The sequence below is a fragment of the Pezoporus occidentalis genome, unplaced genomic scaffold (genome assembly GCF_034315485.1).
Source record: "Pezoporus occidentalis ecotype Australia unplaced genomic scaffold, CSIRO_AGI_Poc_V1 ctg95, whole genome shotgun sequence".
NCBI lineage: Eukaryota > Metazoa > Chordata > Aves > Psittaciformes > Psittacidae > Pezoporus > Pezoporus occidentalis.
Window position 1 is genome coordinate 376,409 of NW_026916315.1, and position 21,863 is coordinate 398,271.

At 42.6% G+C, this 21,863-nt stretch overlaps 1 protein-coding gene across 8 annotated transcripts in view; it reads left to right on the plus strand.

The window, feature by feature from the left end:
- Positions 1-21,863, plus strand: part of LPP (LIM domain containing preferred translocation partner in lipoma) — a 353,500-nt gene that overhangs the window by 217,165 nt on the left and 114,472 nt on the right. For all 8 annotated transcript variants that reach the window (XM_062606306.1, XM_062606312.1, XM_062606305.1 and 5 more), the window contains one exon: positions 1,170-1,844. In XM_062606306.1, the coding sequence (XP_062462290.1) occupies positions 1,170-1,844 (675 nt within the window). The remainder of the gene's footprint in view (positions 1-1,169; positions 1,845-21,863) is intronic.

Consider the following 21,863-nt stretch of genomic DNA (forward strand, 5'->3'; position numbering starts at 1 on the left):
AACCTTGTATAACTATGTCACTAAGTAAAACAGCAAAGAAATACTGTCAAACTGTCTTCTCTTTAATGGATCTCTGGATAGGAAGGCAGGAAATTCAGGTACTCTTTCAGAATAAAGGAAAGTAGAGAAGCAATAAATTTTATCTAATCCTGAACTTGAAAAATTCGAATTTGCTCTTCTTTGATTTACTGAATAGACTTAAGTGTCATCTTCAGTGTTCTTCAGGAACTATTTCACATTGTTAGCTCTTTAACAAAGGTGTCCTTTCATGCTGGTGTTTTTGGAGGTGGATTTTAAGTAAGAGGCAAGACAGACAAACAAGTACATTACACAGAAGTATGTACAATACCTATTAGGACAGTGTCACTGCACTAAATCTTTATTTGGTGGCCAAATCACAGGAAGTGGTGGCACTTGTTAGCCTCTTCTGTGGCTGATGTGCCTGGTGTGCTGGTACAGGGTTGCGTAGCTGCTGTGGTGGGAGCTGACTTCTGAAGCTCTCAGGAATCCTTACCCACTTTTTTCCCTTTAAGGAGCTGTGTGAAACATTTGCCTTCTCTGGGGTCACTCCAGGCTTTCAACCAGCAGTGCTTAGAGCAGGGACAGGGACATCTCCATATATTGCTTTGATCTGTGTTAATTCTTAAGTTTTGGAATCTGGTTTTAGGCCATCCCAGTCTGCTGCCTCCTGCATTGTTAAAGAAGCTCTGGTACTGAGGGCCATACCCTACAAGCGCTCTAGAGAGGCAGTGATTTTCATGTCCCTGTAGAGACCGTAATCTCATTTTCTGTCTTTTTCAAAATACTCTCATTTTCGCAGGAATGGATGGGTTTTCCCCTAGTTATTCTCCAGTGAGTCTCCCTTTTTCTTGCATTTGTTGGGATTTAGTTTGCTTGTTTGGAGGCAGAGGAGAAAACTCCAAGGAGAAACAAAACGCTGTGCACGGCAGTTCTGCTGGGCTGCCATGGCGCCGTCCCTGTTTTATCAGAGAAGGAAAAGGTTCCTATTACCATTTTATAATGTGTGGTCTCAGGTGCATTCCTGCTTTCCTAAGCAGTTTGAGTCACTGCACAGATGTTAGTGTAAAACCCCATTTCCACTTAACTCCTCACTGCTTGACCTGACGCCCCTCCTGCTGACTCTGTGGCTCTCTTTTCTTGCTCCCTAGGGCTCTGGCACCTCGAGCAGCTCCGCTGCCACCCCTCCATCTGTGTCCACCCCTGTCACTGGCCACAAGCGGATGATCATCCCCAACCAGCCTCCCCTCACAGCCACCAAGAAATCCACCGCCAAGGGCCCAGGGCAGCCAGCACCCATCCCGGTCACTCCTGTTGGAACCCTGAAACCACAACCAGTGCCGGCCCCCTATGCCACAGCCTCTACCCCCAGCCGCCCGGCCTTCAATGTCCAGGTGAGGACAGCGCAGCCCAGCCCGCACTACCAACCACCTGGCCCGCAGCCTGTGCACTATGGCAGCCTGGGGCCCAGCCAGTCCTACACTCCCCCGCCGGCCCGCCTGCCCAGCACCCCGCAGTATGGCGCTCCACAGCCCCACGGGCCTGACTATGGCTATGCCCCACCGCCTGCCCGGCCCTCGGAGCCTCCCTATGGCTATGCACCTCCACAGGGCCGCTACCAAGACCCCTACTATGGGGGGTATGGGGGGAGGAACGGCTCCGAAGCACCCTACATGCCACAGAGCTCCTGGAAGGCTGAGCCAGCGTATCCTGCTAGTAACACCGTGGGTCAGGGTCCTCCTGGGCTCTACCAGCCACCCGGCACGAAGAAGACCTACATCACCGACCCCGTGCTGGCCCCACAGCCACCTGCGCTGCAGCAAAAGGTAGGAGATGTGAGTGTTCACCAGACTTCCTGGAGGAGTGGAGAGCCACAGGGCTGAACATGCCCTGGGACCCTCCCTGAAAGGCAGCCTGGCGGGGTTCAGGGGCACCTGCGAAGGCTTGGGTAGGTCTCCCTCTGCATGGCTTCTTAAAAGCTGGAAATAGGGAACTCTTGTCTGCTTTGAAATGAGGCTTTTGTGGGGACATGGAAACACTGCCAGCCTTGTGCAGGGCATCACGTGCGGGGATGTGGCATCACCTGGCGGGCAGAGGCAAGGTTTCATCCCTCTGACATGCTGTTACCATCAGAGTTCACTGGCCATACCTCCGTATGGCATTGTTACACTTGGGTCCTTCCTTCCAGTCATACCCAAGATCAGATGAGAGGCTGGGAACTCCATGTGCTTGTGGACAGCTCTGTTCACCAGACAAATCCTTCCTTTTCTTAGGCAGATAGGAGGTATGCAGAGGCTGGTTTTGATTGTGGTTCAGAGCGATTGCAGAGGTTGACCTCTAGTGTGTTGCTGTTCAAAAATCACTTATCGCTGAAACCACATGGAAATAAGTTCCCACAGAGCTCAGCTCTGATTTTCCTCTCAAGTGATGGTACGCTGAGGTGGCCTCTATCCACTTGAACCGGTACCTGATCCTTATAAAGAGAAGCCAACTGAAATAGAAAGCTAAACTGGTCTGCCTGGTTTCTCTGCCCAAACTGATGCTGGCTGGCTTTTGTCACTTCTGTTGGTGGCTGTCCCCGTCATGGCCCTGGGGACACACAGTACTTTAGCTTTGTGGGAACCTCACAGTGTATGATGAGCTTGGGCTCCACCAAAGGGTGAGGACATCCAAGCCCAGGCAGGAAGGCAGTGAACCCATCACTGCTCAGGCCCACCCTGGCTCATCTCAGCGGTTCATCAGATTGCGGGTGCTCACAGGGAAGGGCGGAAAAGCTTCTGACACATAGCAAAATGTCTGTCCTTTTGGCATTTCCTTCACTAGCAGCACACAGACTGTTTTCCCTAAATTTGAGATTTCCTGACACTGGCAACTTTTGAAGGTGAAGACGTTTCTTCAAGCAGTTTAGAGAGGGCAGTACGTTACAGAAGTCTTTGAAATATTATCTACTAGCAGCTAAGAAACTGCTTTTTATCTTTTCTTCCCCTTCCTTACCAAGGAGCTAGGAGTGGGAAGAGAAGTAATAAACTCTCGGTTGTGCAGGTATTTGGTATAGGTCTTAGATTGGGAAGTAGTGAAAGGTAAGAAATCTGCACATAGCCTTAACTGGTGTAATTGCTGTGGTTCCAGTGGAGTCACTGAGGAAATGCTGAGGTACAGCAGACCCATATTTAGGCTTTTATAGATACAAGTAGGCTTATATATAAAAAAAAATTGAAAAACTTTAGTTCACTCAGCATCTCTATGGAAACACAAATCATCTCGAACCACAAACAGCACAAGCCTGTTAGTCTCATTTGCATTACAAAGTTGGAAGGACAATTTAATTTAGCTCAAGTTTGGGGTTTCATGTGTGCATATATATATTTATATCTATATGTATATATAGAGATATCTGTTTGTATGTGTGCACGTGGCATTTGGAAATACCATGCAGAAGTACTTCTTACGTATCTCTATAAAAATAATTTCATTTTTTCTGCAAACCAGACTCCCTTTCATTCCCTTCCAGCTTGCTAAATATCTGCATTATTACCTATTTCGCTTTTGAACTTACAACTCTTCTCTAACATACTGGTGGCAGACTCTGCTTAATCTCTGCTTTGTAACATATGTAGTGTAACTGGTGAAGAATTGAAGTTGATCTTAACAGGAGATGCTCGATAATAAAACACTGTATATTTTGCTAGTGAAGCAGTGTTGTCCATTTTTACCACATGCTCTTTTTTTTTGCAGAGTAACTCATTCATAAAATCAACTTTTTGGAAATACTTTATTTAAAGGAGAAAAAGAAGGAAGTTTATGTTAGAACAGATACCTGATAGGGAGAATTGTCAGTGTAATTTGACTTGTTGGCTACAGTGTGGACTTTAACGTATTTCCTACATACTGGCTTCTGCATTTCATTGTGTTTTGCCTTTTCAAGGTTGGTTTGAGGCCTTTCAGTTAAGGAAATTGACTTGAGAGCCAGGGTGAGAAGTGGGCATTAATGCATATCACGTAAAATGCAAGAAGACCTTTAGGAATCTTTCTTTTTGCAAGGGAATGGTCTCAAAATATGAAACAATTTCTAATTGTGTTCAGAAAAGTGCATTCTTACTTTTGAATGCATTCTGTGTGCAAAATACTAAGGATGTTGTAACAAATCCATCTCAGATTAGAAGTTCGTGGTCCTTAATTCTAATTCATGATCCATCACTGTGAGAGGTAAAATTTTTCATTAAATTTATTTAGGGCTTTTAAAGGGTAAAAAAAAATAAAAAAAAAAAGGAAAAAAGGAAATAGTCTATATTTTGCATTTTTGGCTAGGAATTGGTTCATGGTACTGTGGCTCTGTGTTTTTTGCTTCTTACTAATCATGTTGAAGTCGCTGCTGATCCAAAATAAATCTGGATTGGTATGGGAACAGCAAATAATCTGTACTGGTTCTTAAAGCTTGCTGAGAACAATGAGTTTTACTCATACATAGTGCTGTGTTGTATTCTGGTCTTGGGCCAGTTATGGATGTGAGAGTCATGCATGTGAAATCTCTGTGCATTTTAGCCTTTTGTATCACCCTGTCTAGCATTAATGCCCAAGTTCCACTTAGGAAATTAACTGGTGGAATGCATGTCCTTATTTAAACCTTCATGTGCCTCAAGGGCATTCCTGACCAAAAACCTCAGGAGCTGTCTCCTCTGGGTGGTAGGTGGTGGGGATTTCTGTAGGAGCAGCAGCAGATTTGTCATGAGACCATCACAGAAACATGTGGCATGACTGGGTGCTCTCATACTTTTTGCCAGCGATGCTGTGCCAGTTCAGACCAAGTCAAAATCTGAAGCCCCTCCCAAAGGCCAGAGGGCATAAGACCATGGTGACTCATTAGGTACACTGATTTCTGGCACCAAGATGTCCACAGCAGGAAAAATAAAATGGCAAAGCCAGTTTCTGACATGGAGAATGCCTGCAAGTTTGCCCTGTGGCTAAAATAGAGTTGACAAAATTCCCACCACTGACCAGCTCAGCTATCATCAAGTCTTTCTGTGCTGGACTGCTTAAGATGCCAAACATCCTTGTCAAACTCTCGTATCTCTAAAGAGGCCTAGGTACTTTCACTGTTCTTGGTCATGTTTGAGTGTTTTTGAGACACTATTGTGTGTACCCCAGGTGGCTTTGTGGACCTTTCAGGGAACTCATGTGTCTCCTGGTATATTTGAGGGGTGGCCACTGTAGACAGCTGGGAGGTCTCTTCTTCCTAGATCTCAGATCCTCTGTATTCTCCTTCCCCTTTCTGAATGTACTAAAAGGCCTGGGGAACCACATTTTCAGCATCCAGACTGGGTGCCATTGAAATCACTTGAGATAGCTTGTGGGTTTGGTCCAGAATGGTGGAAATGTTAACGAAACCACTCACTCATCTCTTGAGAGCAATCTGCACATTTGGGGAGAGCAAAAATTTCTTGTAGCTCTGATTTACTGCAGCATCCAAATCCATGCTCCTTTGCTGTGGATTTGCTGGAAGGAACAAGGGAGCAGTGTCCCTTTGGTAGCTGTGTCTGTTCTTACTGACGTGGTACAAGTCACATTCCCTGTCCCTCTTAGTTCACACCAGCCATGAGTCACATTGTTGCCATTTACACATATACAAGTGTTGGTGCATATGGAGCATGAGCCCTTCAGTGTTGTGTACTGTTCTAGGTTAAGTGCTGAGGCAATAAAGTAGGAAGACAGCTGGAAATTAGGAGGTAAAATTAACAAGACAGCTTATGCATTTGGCATGATTTAGGTGGTGGTGGCCACTCATGATTAGCAGACCTCAACCACTGCTGGAGGTGGTGTTTCTTTGCAGCCTGCTGCCACCAGCATTGGCATGGTCTCGTGAAACTTGCAGTGTCCAAGAGGGGACTGTGACTACTTACTTTTTTCTCATTTTACACAGCTTTTGTCAGCTTTTCCACTGATTTAATACCTGTGATGGAGGCATTCGCTTGGAAGTTTCATTTTTGCCTCAGCAACATCTGCTCACCAGTGTCCTTTGCTATGACTGATGCACTTCTCTTGTACTGGTTTAATAATTTTTACAGCCTACCATCTCTCACATAAAGTAGATACCTTTGGCACTTGCGTTTGAACTGAGACTAATGCTCTTGCTGTTTGCTGTTAATCTAGCGACTGTTCTCTGCAGATGAATAAATGCAATATGCCAGATTCCCTCCTGCTGTCACAGGGATATATTTTTTCTTAGCATTGCTTTTTGCTTGTGGGGAAAGGCAGGCAACTTGCTGTGCACTGTCTCCCTTTGTGTGTATTCTCCCCAAAAATCTCATATCTCCACCCAAGTGTCCTCTTCCCAAAAGTCACTTATTGAAAATTTCCACTGTATGGGATTCAGAGACTTTGTAAAATGATGGTTGAAGTTGGTTTTCTATCACTGTGAGACAGTAGCTTCCCCTACTTTTAAAATACGAAAATAAAGCAAACCCAAATAAAATGAAAAAGAGTTACCTGAAATATTCTACTTTGGCATTTAATGAATTAAAAAAGACATAAAGCTAATGTAAAATGAAATAAAAGGTGAAATTCCAAGATTCAGAGTTGAATTTGCGATTTCAACATGACATTTCAAAATTTCCAGATGAATATGCAGTTCCTTTCTACTCTGAGAATAGCAACAAATGTCAGAATGTTGACATTCTTCACAAAAGAGTAATTCCAAGTTCTAACCAGCACTAGCTGCATATCAGCTGCTGACTCTGTCATTGCTTCTGGGTGGATTAAATTAAATACCATCGCTTCTGTTAAAACAAGGAGAAGGGAAAGAAGACAAGTAGTAGTGTGTAACAATGAGACAAGAAGCTCAGAGTTAGGACTTGGTAACACTGCGTTGTATTGAGAATCATGTTTTCCTTCTCAAGGTATTACAAAACTTTGCATCAAAATCTTTAGATTTCTTCAGGACTTTCAGGTGAAAAGATGCTGCCAAGAGGCGCAAAGAGGTTTTCAGAACAGCGTGCTTATCCCGGCAGCAGGAATTTGACACAATCTGGTTTATACCCTAAACTTTTGAAAAGCCCAATTTTTGGCTTGTAGTGTGTTTAACGTTTTCATTTCAAAACTTTATTGTTTGTTCTTTGTATTATATTTTTATTATTTCAGTACTCCATATACTAGCAGGAACCAGTTGAAGACAGAACGATTTATCAGATTTGTCTCTTAGGAGTCATGCATTTGAGTTGCTTTCCTGAAATAGAGAAACAGCAAGTTGCCAAACAATTACCTGGAAGTTAAAGATAATAGGGAGCCTGTAGTTGCAGGAGTAAGTCAGGTCAGCATATACTGAGAAACCAACTTAAATACATGGCTTCAGCTTTTGCAGCTTTTGCAGCTTTAGCTTTTAGTCAGCTACAATGGGTTAGTAATATAACAGGAATAATTGAGAAAGAGGCTTTTGGCATAATACCTGGATGTTCTTTCTTGCTCCTTCTTAAAATAAGCTGAGGACAATGTCTGCATACATGGTAAGGCATGGGGCAGCCTTTAAGTTAATTAAGGGCTCTGTTTCTGTGCTGTTAACTCTTGATAACCAAGTGTCTACCTTGGCAGATACTTCCAGATCATGTTACAAATGAGGACTTGGTATCTGAGGCCATAAAATGTAGGCAGCATATATTTACCTATAGGTGGGAAGGAATACCTGATGGGGAGGCTGTCTGGATTTTGAGCAGTGGTGCTTGCCTGAGCCCTGGGGCCAGCTAAGCTCAAGTCTCTAATGGACAGCCTCATCTGTAGCACAGTGAGGCAAGGATGGTTGGCCTTACTACTGGTTTACAGCTTTCAGTTCAAAAAGCAGCACCCATAAAAGTCAGTGACACTTAATTCACAGGCATACCCTAGCTGTTGTGTGTGATGGTGCTGCTTATTGCTGGAGGAACTGTTTCTTCCCTTTTAAAATACAGCAGAGTCCAACCACATCATAATTCTTCCAAAGCCAAGGCACCAGAGCATGTGGTGAAGCTGTTCTTTTAGCAGATAACCTCTGTGTTATTGTCAAGTTTATTGCAATGAGGGTAGGACACAAATAGGTAGGGAAACTTGCCCAAGCTTAGGCAAGTTTGATTAGGAGAGCTGGGGATAATGAGGAGACATGGAGCATCTTGGTGTCACTGGATGGCTTCTCTGTTTAAGGTGAGAAGGGCTCTGACTGCCCAGTTGGTGTGAAACTCTTTGGGCTTATGACCCAGTGGTAGTGCCAGTGTTGATAAGAAACTCCGCACATCATACCGATGCTTTAAGTGATGTGATATTTTGTTCATGTAATTTGGAGTGGATCATCCTATGTTTGGGGAATTTTCCCGCTGACCTCTGTAAAACATATTTGTGGTCCTAATCTGGTTCTTAATGGCACATGTGCACATATTATAGTAATAGTTCGTTACTAAAGCACCACTTTGTGTAGGAAGCTGTGCACAGTTCACAAGGTGACTCATTTCTCCATTGGTAGGTATGGTTGTCTACAACTAGACTCCTGAGCCTAGTACTTCATTGAGCAGGCAAGTTAGAAAATTATGATGGTGTATAGTGAGCAGTGCAAGCCTTGTAGGATCCCACCTGAAATGAATATTCAGTTATAAAGAGTCAAAAGTAGTCTATAACGGCTGCTGATACTTTTTTCCTGCAAGAGTAGTGGTAAGAAATAGTTAGCAAAATATGGTCACATTTACTGATCATAAATGTTCTGGTACTAAACTAACTTAGGCTACCACATAATGGTCTTCCTGATAAGATTTACTTCTGAATAACTATAAAGAAACACAATATAGGAAATTAAATAGTAGCCTTTGGGACAGGGAGGGAAAAAAGTTTAAAAACAAGGAGCTTTCCTATCACAAGCTGAAAGAACTCCTGCAAGGCAAAGAGAATCTACAATTATACTGACAGTTTTGTTCTTAAATGAAAATAATAGTGAATTATAAAGCTATAAAATTGTTTTCACAACAATATTTTGTTTTTACAGCTCATACTATTTCACTTAGCTGCCTGGCTCCAGAGCAAGTTACATAATGTGGTATTATGAATATGGTGCCTCAACTTTTTGTCTGGGGAATTAATTTAAGGGCTCTAAACTTTCCAATCACATTTTCTTCTTTGTTCCAGATGCAGTGTATTCTCTCTGCTGGAAAATATATCAGATGAACTGTGTGTTTCTTGTAGCAGAGTAGTATTCATGTGCCTCTTTATCCACACTAAAAGGGCAGTGACTTAGTTTTATATGTATCCTCAAAATAGTCCAGGTTGAAATGTGCTGCCTAAAGTCAGCTACATAAAACAAATTAGAATAGCGGAGCTGCTATGTGTTAGCTGATCAATCTAGCATTAGCAAGGATTTTTCATGGTGTGGTTTTGCAGGAGGACAGACAGATGCATTATTATTGCTGACAGATTCACTCATCCTCCCCAATTAAATCTTTTTCTAAACAAACAAACAGAATTTCCTCAAATGAATTGGCAGTAATTTAAACTGACATGTTAGGATTACTTTAGTCATCAGTAAAATGGAGCCACACCTGAGCAACAGATTATCTATAATAGTTTTCACCTAGTTATTGCCTAGTTAGACTCTATTTTACCAATACCTGAAGGATATTTTTTCCTGGAGGTTCCTCCAGCTTTCTGAGAGCTGATCACTCGTTAAATCAATCACCTTCTTTTCTGTTGTTGCTGTAAGAGAGCTTGAAGTGAAAAATCATTACTTTTCTGGGAAAATAAAAAAAAATGGCAAAGTGGCCAAGGGAGCTCCTGCTGGGTATATGCCACTGTTGGATTCCTTCTAGGCTGTCACCAGGAAGCCCAGTGTATTTTATTTTTCAGCCTAAGTTGGAGGACAGAAGAAATCTATGTGAAGTGTCCTGCAACATTTGTAAACCTCAGTTTCATGAGTATCTTGCAGAGCTAAAGTTCCAGGTGACTACAGTGTTACCCTGGTCTGATGAACAGCATCAGAGAGGTGCCCTGCACTGCCTTCCCCAGCTTGTGTTAGAAGAGGGCTCTTCTTTTATCTTTGTCCCATCAAAGTCTTTTCTCCCTCCTGTTAAAGAATGCTTAATTTGTGACCTCTCTTCCCCCAGGCTGCATCCCAAGAACCTGCTTTAGAAACACATCAACTCTTCCATGGCCTCACTTGAATATTTCAGTTAAAACTTTCTCCTGAACCCATGTCATTAACTGCATTTCCCATAATCTAGGTTTTTCACAATTTCATGTGTTTCCACATCATTTTCCCTGAGGGTGCTTGTCCCATCTTAAGCATAAAGTTGGGGGGTTTGCTACTGTTGAATTTCCAGATAACTGAGCAAGTGGTGGGTGTATCTTTCTAATAGATTTTAAGTACAAAGAAGTATCACAGCTGTATTGCAGGCAAATTTGGCCCTGTAGATAACAGAGCATGCTGGAAATGCATGTGCTTGTGTTTGTTTCTCTGTGAGGTTGCACGCTAATAATTATGTCCAAATATAGTTTTCAAATCTGAATTGAGCTTCCCACCCACCTTTCTTTACCCTTTCACCATCAGGTCGCCTTCGTGTGAATAAATACAGTACAGCAATTAAAACCATATGTGTAATTAAAAGACATTCAGTATAAATTTAAGCAGCATGAAGATAAGAAAGGTAAAAGGATAAAGAAAACTGGAAGCTCATTTTTGTGTGACCTGCTTTTGAATAAACAGCATTATATTCCACAGTCAATTATCCAAAAAGTACAATGTGTTCTGTTGCCAAAAAAAGGTTGTCAGACAGAAGTGGTTAGTCAAAAGGACACATGCACTGGAGTGAACATTAGTCTATTGTACTCAGTATAATATTGTACAAACAGGGCTGGTTTGTTGCTGGCTTTTCATTTTTCACTTTTTTTTTTTTTTTTTAAATTTTGACCACAGATGAGATTATGCAGCATTTTATTATTATTTCATGAACATCTAATTGCAGGCTTCAGCAAGAGGTGCAGGCATTGCTAGGGAAATCAAATAAGGTATGCTCTGTGCAGCCCAATAATAAGGCTTCCAATACAAAAGTGGAAAAACAAGTCATTAGTTACTACCATTGAACGGAAGAGGTCTAATGGGAGCCACAGGATAAACATTCCATTTTATTATGTCTTCGTTATATGTTTTGCAAGACTCTGTGGTTATAAATTAAAATTGCTTTTTTGCACAGTGGCTGTAAAAAGTTCCGAATCTGTGAATGTACCTATTATTTTTATTTATATCACAGCAGGCTGCTAGCAAAAATAACTTTTTTTTCCCTCCTGTGTGTTAGTTAAAAGATGAAAAATGCATACATAATGCGTATCTGCAGGCAGCGCTCAAAAATCCCTCCCTCCCCTTGTTTTAAAAAATCAAGATGACATCAGTTTGAAGTGGGAGAGGACACAAATATCTCAGATAAAATCAACTTCTTCACCATTACACAAATTGTTAGGGTCTGGTGTTTGTTTAGAAATATAAATTAATGCTAGCTGAAGCATTTAGACTATGTACTTTGACAGATGAGACAGAGTTTATACTTGAGACTATGTCACAGAAAAAGATGTCTCCTGCAGACGAAGCAGAAGACTTTCCAGGGCTCTTCTCCAGTTGAACTGGCAGTCTTGAAGACCCTGCTTACTAGCAGAAAATGTAGTGTTAGAACAGGATTTTCCCATGCTGTCTCTTGCTATCTGAGCCGGCAGGAGACATGCTGCTGTGTGAAGGAACATGTTCAACCTCTGGCTCTTTTCTGAACCTTCCAGCAGAACAATTAATTTGTTTATTTTTTCATTCAGCTTTTGGAAGTCACTGCCCCAAGGTAACAGCCAGAGCAACAGACTTGTGGAAATGGAGATTTGTGGTGGTTGGAAACATCTGTTTCTCCCTTTAAAAAGAATGCAAAGGACATGCAGTCATAAACCCTCATCAACTATTCTGCTTCCATTTAGGAGTTAATCATTATCTGGGACTGTAAGCAGTTGCTTCTCTTGAGGACAGGCTATCCTGCACAGTAGATTGGTGGCTTTCACCTTGGATTGGTGGCTTTCACCTTGCAAATCCCAAGCATCAGCAAATTACTACTGAGCTGTACTTCCCTCTGATCTATGAAAGCCTGCTGTTAAAAGCTTAAGTTCATTATGTGGGGGCCTGCAGGTCCAAGGGAGGGGGGAAAAAAATATGGTATGCAAATTAAAGAGACAGGAAACCACTGTCCTAGGGACTTTCCTACTCTTTCACATTAGTATTCTCCATGGCCCACTGAGGAGATAAGTCAAGGTGGTCTCACGTGAGGGGCTGGGAATTCCTGCTGTAGGTGGGGACAAGGTTCATGAGCACCTTTCTTCTGGGACTGGGCAGAAATCCTCCAGGCAGGGAGTCATGGCACATCACTGGGATTGAACAGATCAAAGCAAAAAATGACACATGCTTCTGAGTCTGCACAATGCTGCTGCTGCTGCTGCTCCCTGGTTATCACTGTTATAATTTTGTTAGTGCTACTTAATAATTGTTCTAAATATAAGATAATGCAAAGAACTCAATACCTTGGGACCTAATTGTTTTTCTGTCATTGGGAAATAAGAAAAAAAGAAAGCGTATTTAGTGCTGAGGGACCTGTTTCAAGAGTAGGAACCTGAATTTTTCTACACAAGCTGACTTCCTGCAGACTTTGCCTCCCACTGTACTGACAGTTGCTGAGAAATTATTTTATTTCCCATTTTAGATGTTGGACAGTGACTCAGTATGCCCTGGAAATGTTATCATTCTAGCATTTTTCTCATGTGGTAGCTCAGCTTAATGTGAAAGAAATGGGTAGTTATGAGTCCAGACACTGTAACGTCAGACTTAGGTTCTAAAAATAAATGTTTGGTTAACTTTTAGTTGTCAACAACTTTTCTACTGCCCCACATGCTAGAAAATGGAATAAGTGGCCTCATGAAATTCCAGGCACTGTCTGTGGTCAACAGAAGCATCTACAGAAGATTGAATATGCTGGTAATACAGATAAAACCTATGGCCACACCATGTAGTATATACACCCTGCTGTATAGAAGTTCGGGAGCAGAAGAGTTAACTGTTCAGTAGGAAGAGCAAGTGAGCAAGTGTGGGTCTAGATAGGCCTTGCTAGCATGCCTGATTTCTCAAATGTCTCCTTTCTGGCTCTCAGCTAGGTAGTTTAACCTTTTTCCCCTCTTAGTTTCCTCTGTAAAACAGGTATAATGTTTGCCTCCTGTATCACAGTGGGGGTTTTGAGACTTGATTGTCTGCAAAGTAGTTTTAAAGTCTATAAATGCAAAGTATTATTCCTATTTTCTATGTGTAAGGCAATTGAAATCATGTGCAGAGCCTCTCACAGCAGGCACGGTGGTTATTTGCAATGAAGGATGTTTCTGCACCTTTGTATGGAAATGAAGAAAAGACCTCTTAAATCTGTGGCTATTAAAAATGGTTAACTTTTAGCATTTACATAGTGGTTTATATTTTCAGAGGCCTGTGATGAATCTTAACTGAGTTCTTCATAAAGCCTCTTGAAGGTGCATGGCAATATCCTGCTTTTATGGTCATTTCCCCATATTCACAAATGGCGAAAGTAACTGAGCCGGAACCACATGGGTAGCAGCCACGTGGCTTTCTCCTCCATCAGTCTGTGTCTTGATGCAGTGACAAAGGGATAGCTAGGTATCTGTGCTGAAGAGATAAAAATGTTGCCTCAGAGGTGAAGAATGAATTAATTAACTAAGTCATATGGTTTTAAGGATGAGTTAGCTTTAGGACAGTGAGGTATATACCTCCTAGCCTGAGGAACAAAGCAGCATTCTGACCTTGTCTGGATCTGAGGACTTTGGTGGGATTTAGGATGAACAGGGCCCACTCTCTCATCTGTGGAGTGTGTGCTTAGAGCGGGAATACACAGTGTCTTGCCATGGTGTAAGTAACCTTTATTTTGTTGCCAAGTGTGGGGAAAGGCCAGCGAGATCAGGCATGACTACTAGCATCCTGGGTTTTTCTGTTACTGAAGCATCTGCATGTTTTATGGTGAACCAGATGCAAAGAATGTGGGAAATGAGGAAGAAGATAAATGTTGTTGTTCAGTGTTCAGGATTGTTCAACCAGTTTCCTTTGGTGTTCAAATCTGGGATGGCTCATCAGACATTTGGTGGCCATGTTATGCTCCATTTGGCCTTAGAAGGCTGTAAAACAAATTTATGAAAGGGAGCTGTTTTGCAGCTGGAGCCAGGCTATCTCTGTACAGTAATTCCAGCTGTTGCAAGTTTATGAGACAAGAAGCCAGGAATGGAAACACGCAAACATCCCAAAAAGCTGCAACAGATACGACACCACATACATGAAGGCCATATACAGAATAGGCATAGAATCATATTTTAGCAGTGTGTTTGATCTATGCTATGAAGACACTTAAATTGTGGCGTACATGTCACCATTTTGTGGTATGTATATTGGACCAAAGTCATGTTGGTGTAACTATATTAACTTTGGAGCAACTATGTTGACTTAATAACCGCTTGGAGTATAGATCAGAGACTAACAGTGTTTATCATCTGGGGTTCTCAAGCTACAGCTAGAAGGCTGAGTAAATTACAGAGTAGCCTCTTCTGTTCTGTTACTCCCTGTGTGCCTAAAACAATTACATATTGAACCTAACTCTAGTGTTACAGTGACTTTATGGTTAGCTCTATGGGAATGAACACATTGTACTTGCTGATGGGTAGGTGAGCTTGGGGTAGGGTATACTAGCCTTAACGTTTTTTGATACTTTCTTTTATGAGACATGGATTCTGAGCAAACAGAATTTGCTTCCCATATGACAAGGTATCCATATGTGAGTTCTTGTAAAGAAGCAGGAAGAGCAATGTAGTAACAGAGCAGTTCAAGTAAGTGACACCTAGCAGTGGATACCTATCCATTTGTGGGAAGATTTGCTGTAGCTTTTAGAGTGGAATGTGACTGATTGGGGTTGTTTGTGTGCAGACACCACCAGTGATGTGGGTCTGGTGAGAAACGACTGTTGGCAATATAGGTAGAGAGCAAAGGTAGGTGTCAGGGTGGGTTGGTTGTGAACGTGCATCCTCACAAGGTGCAAAGCAGAAATAATATTGAGAACTTGGGCCACTTTTATAGATAATGTGTTTCTTCCTAAGCTTTCTTTCTAAGCTTCCCTACTCCTGATTTTTCCCAGAAGGATTTCTTTGTATCTCACATCCTGTTTTTCTTGAAGTTTTTTCCTGCTTCTCTTAGCACTCTGCACAGGAGGCGGCTGTTTACTCCTCCTCAGTGATGAATATATACAAGTTCTGCATGCAAAGTTCAATATACAAGGTCCAGAGCACTATGATGACAGTAAGCAAGGCAGCTACACTGAGCTTTTGCTGATGAGAGTTTATTGCTGATGGTTTCATACCAGCTCATATCTGTCTCAGCTGTTCTGCAGATGCCTTTCTTCCCCAGCACTGATTTTTCACTTGAATTACAGGAGACTGATTCCTCAGCAAAGGTGTGCAGCTTTCCTCAGACCTGTGTGATCACCACTGGATAGGTTTAGATTGGCACGATCCCAAGAGGTTTGAGTGCTGGGAAAACCATGAGGACTCATCAATTAGGAAACTACAAGAATTAATATAAAAGCCTACCTGACAAAAGGAAGCAACCTGGCAAACTGCCTGACATATGTTGAGTCTGGGGTTTGCTGTGGGATGTTAACACCCACATGCATGCACGTGTATGCAGGCAAGTATTAGCAGGGTAACTGCACTTGCAGAGCTCTACCCATGTTCTTGGTTTTGGCTGTTTTTCTGCTCTTCTCATGTCTTCTATCCAGAAAGTTCAAAGTATTAATCCTGAGGACTGCAACTTACAGCCTTCAGCTGAACGTGGGCAATGACATGCTGTCAACCAAAATGTAGTTTAGTTTAAATGACCTAATGTCAGCCCTTAGCACACTCTGATCAAAGAATTTGCCAGCTTGGTTTGATGGCTTGGGCTCTGTATTATCTTCCTTTCCCCTGGGGATTATAGTGGATGAGCTGTTCCACACTGGTTTCCTGCATAACCCTGCTTGCCCAAGGCATGTGCTGTTCAGGTGGCCCATTCTTTTTACTGGTGGGATCTCTAAATCTGCCTGCAAGGGAAGAAGCATGGGACTTGTGTATGCAACCAGTGAAGTATCATAAGGATGCCTCTGAAGACCTGGCTCTCATCATGAAGGTGGGGAAACCAAACCTTGCTTGGGTTTATTAACTTGCCCAAGTCCAAGTTGGTGCTGAAGTGGGGAAGTGAACCCAGAGGTTTTGACATGCAGTGGCCTGTGCTTCCTCCTAAAAGGAGAAGTTGTGATGGCACCTGACAGGTCTGAGGGTTGTTGTATGAGGCCATCCAAACTGCCAAATCCAAGTTTCAGTGAGTCTTTCAGGTTTTCCTTTGTTCCTGCTGCAGTGGGTTGTTAGAGAAGCACCGAGGGAACGAGTCATGTCTGAATGTCCTCCTGGCAGCTGCTGAGCACCACCGGTGAGGCTAGCGAGGAGCTGGAGTTGTGATGTTTTTCAAGTGATGCTAAAGAATGACATTGCTTCACTGGCTGGGGTGCACAAGCGTGGGGCAGTGAGAAAAGCAAACACGGATGGGTTTGTGTGTGCGTGCACATCAGAGTGCACTGTCTTGTCTGCTTGTTTCAGTGCATGAGGGAAAGGGGACAGGCAGCAGTTACCAGCTGCCTTTAGTAAAACTTCTATTGATAGCTTGCTAGTGTTGTTTATTAGGGGATAGCAAAGCATGTAAATTTATCAGTTACCTTGTCTTAGTACAAAGAGTAGGGCAGTGTGACGATGGAGCAAGCCCAGAATTCCTCCTGTGGATGACACTGAAAGAGCAAACCTCAAGAAGGGCTTTGAATGTAGCTTAAGGCGTAGTCAGCCATGCTTGTTTGATCTCTCCCTGTTCTCACTCTTTTGCCACCACAACACACATTAGTACTTGCTGATTCATAGAAGAATTTCCTTCTCCCCATTCTCTCTCTCTCTGTCTCTAGACTCTTCTAACATATGAGAAGGAATTTGTGCAGCTGGCTAGCTTCCGTTGAAAGCATCGGGCACTTTGCTGTTCTTGTTTTAATGTGAACATTTTAACCTAGAGGCGACAGGTCAAGACCATGACCAGATTTCCATAGTGTTTGATGCTCTGTTGACCCAGCAGTGTTTGCCCTGCTTATTTCTTGGAGCAGTGAGTTCCAGCAGTTCATTGCTATGTCCTTTGCTGCTTCCTCAGCAGCATGATCTGTAATAGCAGTAGTCCATTCTTTTTTCACAGTTTTTTCCCTAACCCAAGAAGTTTTTAGACTCCTCATTTCCTGCAGTCCTATGTTGTGGAAGGCCATTGTGTGCATCCGTTGCTGTCTTTATCTGGGTCAGTTGTGAATCTGCTGGTGCCACATATACACGTGTATAATTAGCAGCTTGGAAGACCTGTTAATTTTCCCATCAGTGTGTGAGCTGTTTTGGTCCTGGTCTTTGCTTAGGAGTTTCCCACTGTCATTTAGTATCTAGGGAGCTGCTGGCTTTTCTTGCGCACCTTTGTTCTGGTGGGACACTGACACTTGCGCAGCTGGGGCTGTTGATCTGTGCTTATTTGCCATATTGTTTGCTCTTGTCGTGCCATGTGTCCTCTAATTACACTGTCCTGGATGGGTGCCGTGAGGAGGACACGATATACAGTACAGTGCGAGATGGCATGGAGAGACTTTACTCATGCAAGAGAAGACTTCATCCTGCCCATTTAGCAAATGTTTAAAATTCACAGAATGTCCAAAGTGCTATTGTTCTCCGTGAGCTAGGGCCTGGCTCTGAGCAGTTGCAAATAGCCACTCACAACCTTGCACATGAGGCTCTGTGTGATGTGAACATATGGCTGTTTTCACATAGGTCTCCCTCCATACAAGTGGTGTCCTTGATGCCCAAATCACCTTTAAGCCATGAAGTACTTATGATTGCACCAACAGCTCTCTGACCAACTAAGACAAATCCACCTTTGAAAATTGAACTAATGCAAAATGATGACTCAGAAACATCAAGGATTTTTTTTTTGTTTGTTTGGTTTGAACCACAAATGGTTCTGTTTAAAGTTTACCTAGGGTCAAGCTACAAGCTATAGAGCCAGATTTTGACTCTGCTGATATTTGGGGCTTAGCTCATTATAAGGAGGCCAGTCTTTAACTGTGATACATAATCAGATTAAAGTTTCAACTGAGAGCCAAGAACTGATCTGTAACATCCACAGTTGTGCATTTTGTGTAGATTGTGTGTTTAGAGTCAGTGTAACACTGCCATGACTGATAAACAAGCAAGTCCCAAAAGTAAACACTAAAAATAGGAAAGCTTTATTTACATCATCAAAGTTTCCCTGCATATTTTCAATTATTATCATTTGTCTAATGTTGTCATCATCTTGTTTGTTCATTGATTTATTGTTTTTCTTAATTAACTGTACAGATTTCTTTTAATGTGAGCTGCATACCATGCTTTATTGGTATTATGTATCAGGGAGAAATGTGCCTATGATTTGGAAGGAAATCCTGTTCAGGCATGAAAATAAAACAAGGTTTGTGTAGTAGGTGCAAATTAAGTTTGGTTTCATCCTTTGTCTTAGTATGAGTATGTGGGGATAGGTGATGCTGGTTTCTAGTGCAAAAGCAGTTGTTGATCCTCCTTAACTGAGTGATAGTAGCTGAAAATCCCAGGGAAAAGTAAAGAAGGATTTCTGGGGGACATGTTCCGTCTCAGGCTTGGGAATATTACTTTGCTTTTTTTATCTTCACATGTGATCCTGCCAAAGTTTCTAGCATGCTTGTAGCTCTCTCTCTTCATTGCTGTTTTGGTTTTTTTGACTTGTGATCATCTCAGCTTCATTAATAACAGCTAACCCCTTTCATCACTCTGTCTCTGTTTATTTAGGGATTGACCTTTTGAGTGTTTGCACTAACAGTTTCTCTTTGTGAAACGTTCAACCACCCAAAGTAAGTTCCCAAGAAAGGGAATGTTATTTTTCTCTTGCATACTTGCAGCACTCAGAAGACGTGCCTGTGCACCTGCTTTTCAGAAGAAGAGCACCCAGCTGCTCTTACCAGTTTTGGGATGCCCAGTGCTTAGGGAATAGCGCCTTCTACTTGAATGCTAACAATTGTGATTTGGTGCAGAGGGTAATATTAGGACGTATTGGCGGCAGTAATCACAAAGGGATCAAGTACTTTGTTTTGCATCTTCTGTGAAAAATCTGCTCTCAGAGATGCATTGCTAAACACAGTTTCTCCAGAGCTAGCTGCATATGTGAACAGCGTTTTCTGCCATCTGTGGGGCTGGCTATGAGACAGATCTTGCAAAACCTGCAGCATTTAGAAGAACAAAAGAAATACTGTCTTCCTTATTTCCTTGCAGCACCTAAAATGCAAATAAAAGGCAGAGGGATCTTGCCTATAGAAGAGTCTGCACATTTCCAGTTTTCTGTTAGCCTGAGCCAGAGTCAGAAATGTAGGTATGTTAACAGGGCAGCAAGATCTTGGTTTGACAGTCATTCTAGAGCTGAATATGTTGCCCTCTGAACCATTGATAACATTTCCTATATAAAGAAGAAAAGGCAGAAAGTTTTAGCAGGAAAACGCAGAAACTCTGACCAAAGGGGAGGAACAAGCACTGAAAAAACATAGAAGCCCTGTTCCCCCCAAAGGAAACCAAAAGTGAACAATGGAAGACCCAGAGAATGCAGGACAGTAAGGATTCATGTCTACCACAAACGGCTGTTGCATAGGATAACAGATAGGTGCCCCATTGCTTGGAATTAGGCTAGACTGACTGAAGGGTTTTGACAGAGCTCTAGCTTGTGACTCCTCTGCTAAGTGTGAGAGACCCAAGAAACCCCAGAGAAATGACTGCAAACCCCCTTGTCAAAAGCTTTGAAAAATCTTCCCATCTTTGTCTTTTCCAAGTTTATCGTGTCAGCCTGAGCCATTGCTATTCCTAAATCTGTTATACTACAAAACACAGCACAATGTGCGAGGTGCTGAGTTGCTGTTTAATGAAGCATAATTTCCTATTGCCTGTGGAACAGTTTTTACAGACATGAGGTCTGCACTTCGGTTTGGTTACTAGAGCCCAGCCCTGAGCTCAAGAGACTGCAGCATTTTCAAGTGAGGGACCATCCTTTTGTTATTTCTGCATCTCGTTTAGCAACCCTGTTGAATTTACTAAGACTGATCAGATGAAAGCCATGGTCAGATTCCACCTCTTCAGCCCCAAAAAGAGCTATGAGAAATTAGTCTTTGTGGTATGTGGTTATCACCGTTGAGCTGCACTGTCACCTGCACTGTTGTAACCACACAGTCCAGGAAACAGTAATGCATTAAATAGAGAAAACATGCTACTCCCATTACAGTCATTTCAAGCTCAAAGCCTCATCTGGCCATGTCCTGGTCTGGGCATGTCCTCTGGTGCATAACAACTTTCACTGGCTGTGGGTTCTGGCACTCGCCTCACACTCAGGTTTCTCAATATTCAATCTGTTAATTAAGAGCCACATTTTGTCCTGCAGGATTTGCAGCTGGCCAGGTTGCTCAAGCTGAAATATGTGAGTGCTGTGGAGAATCATTTCCTACATGCCACATCATGCAGCAATGGGGAGCATGGAACAAATGGGTGACCAACACTTATAAGGGAAGTAGGGGGCACCTAGTGACTGTGTGGAAAGAGACAGGGAGAAGGAGCAGGGAAGCACCCCAGTGACAGTGGAATGTAACTAATAGGTCCCTGTAGCACTCTTCCCTTTCCGGCTACACTTTTTCTCCTGATTTGCAGCATGGAGAGCAACAGGGAATGCCAAAAATCCTGCTGATGGAGAGGAACAATTTGGACATCTCGCTGTCAAAAATGTACATTCTTGAGGAAAGAGCCAGGTGCTTTGATGTCACCCAAGGTGCATCATTTCATTGACTCTCAGAAATGTAAAGGCTGGAGGGATGGAGACTGTGTCATCTTATATCCATCAGCAAAACAAGATTAAGTATATCCCAGGAAGTAACTCCCAGACGCTTCTTTTGGCAAAGGCTACATCTGGTTGGGAATTCCGCTGTTTTTACCAAATATACACTGGGTTCCTGACCTGAGTTCCTCCTGGTGTGAGTGCCACCCAGGCCCTCCTAACATACATTTGTCAAGCCCACCCTGTCAATATGTTTCCTCTATGCAAGACCGATATCAGTATAGATGTGGGCCTGCCATGGGGGTGGTGAGCTGTGGTGCTTTTAGGACTAGATTTAGAAGGGTTTGAAACCAGTGCTGCCCTGTCTCTGTTCTTAAAAAGAAGGACATCTGTAGTTCCGTTTCCAAATGTTGATTTTTTCCGATAATGTAAAATCAAGGCCTAGTTTTGCAAACACAAGTTAGAAGCTGATCTTTTTCATTACAGATAACTGTGCAATGCGTGAGTGATGCTGCAGCTGTAACACATTGCAATCTCTCTTCTCTTTTTCTTTAAGGCCATTTTTTTCTCTCTGGCGCCCAGCATTAGACAAATACATCTATATTTGGCTATGAAAGAAGCAGCCCGAGGTATGATTTTTCATAGCACAATGCATTTGACTTCGGTAGAGGCTGCAGGGATGCAGTAGTTCAGAAAAGCTGACCTCTGATTTAGTGTTTACAGATGCATTTCAAAGCTTGACTTAAGGCATGTGAATTTGAAAATGTTTGACCTAAAATACCTTTCCCTTTGCAGTTTATTGCCAGCTCTTATCTGGCCATTATTATAGCAGGTCACCACATTACCCCTTAGCAGCCATCAGTGTCAA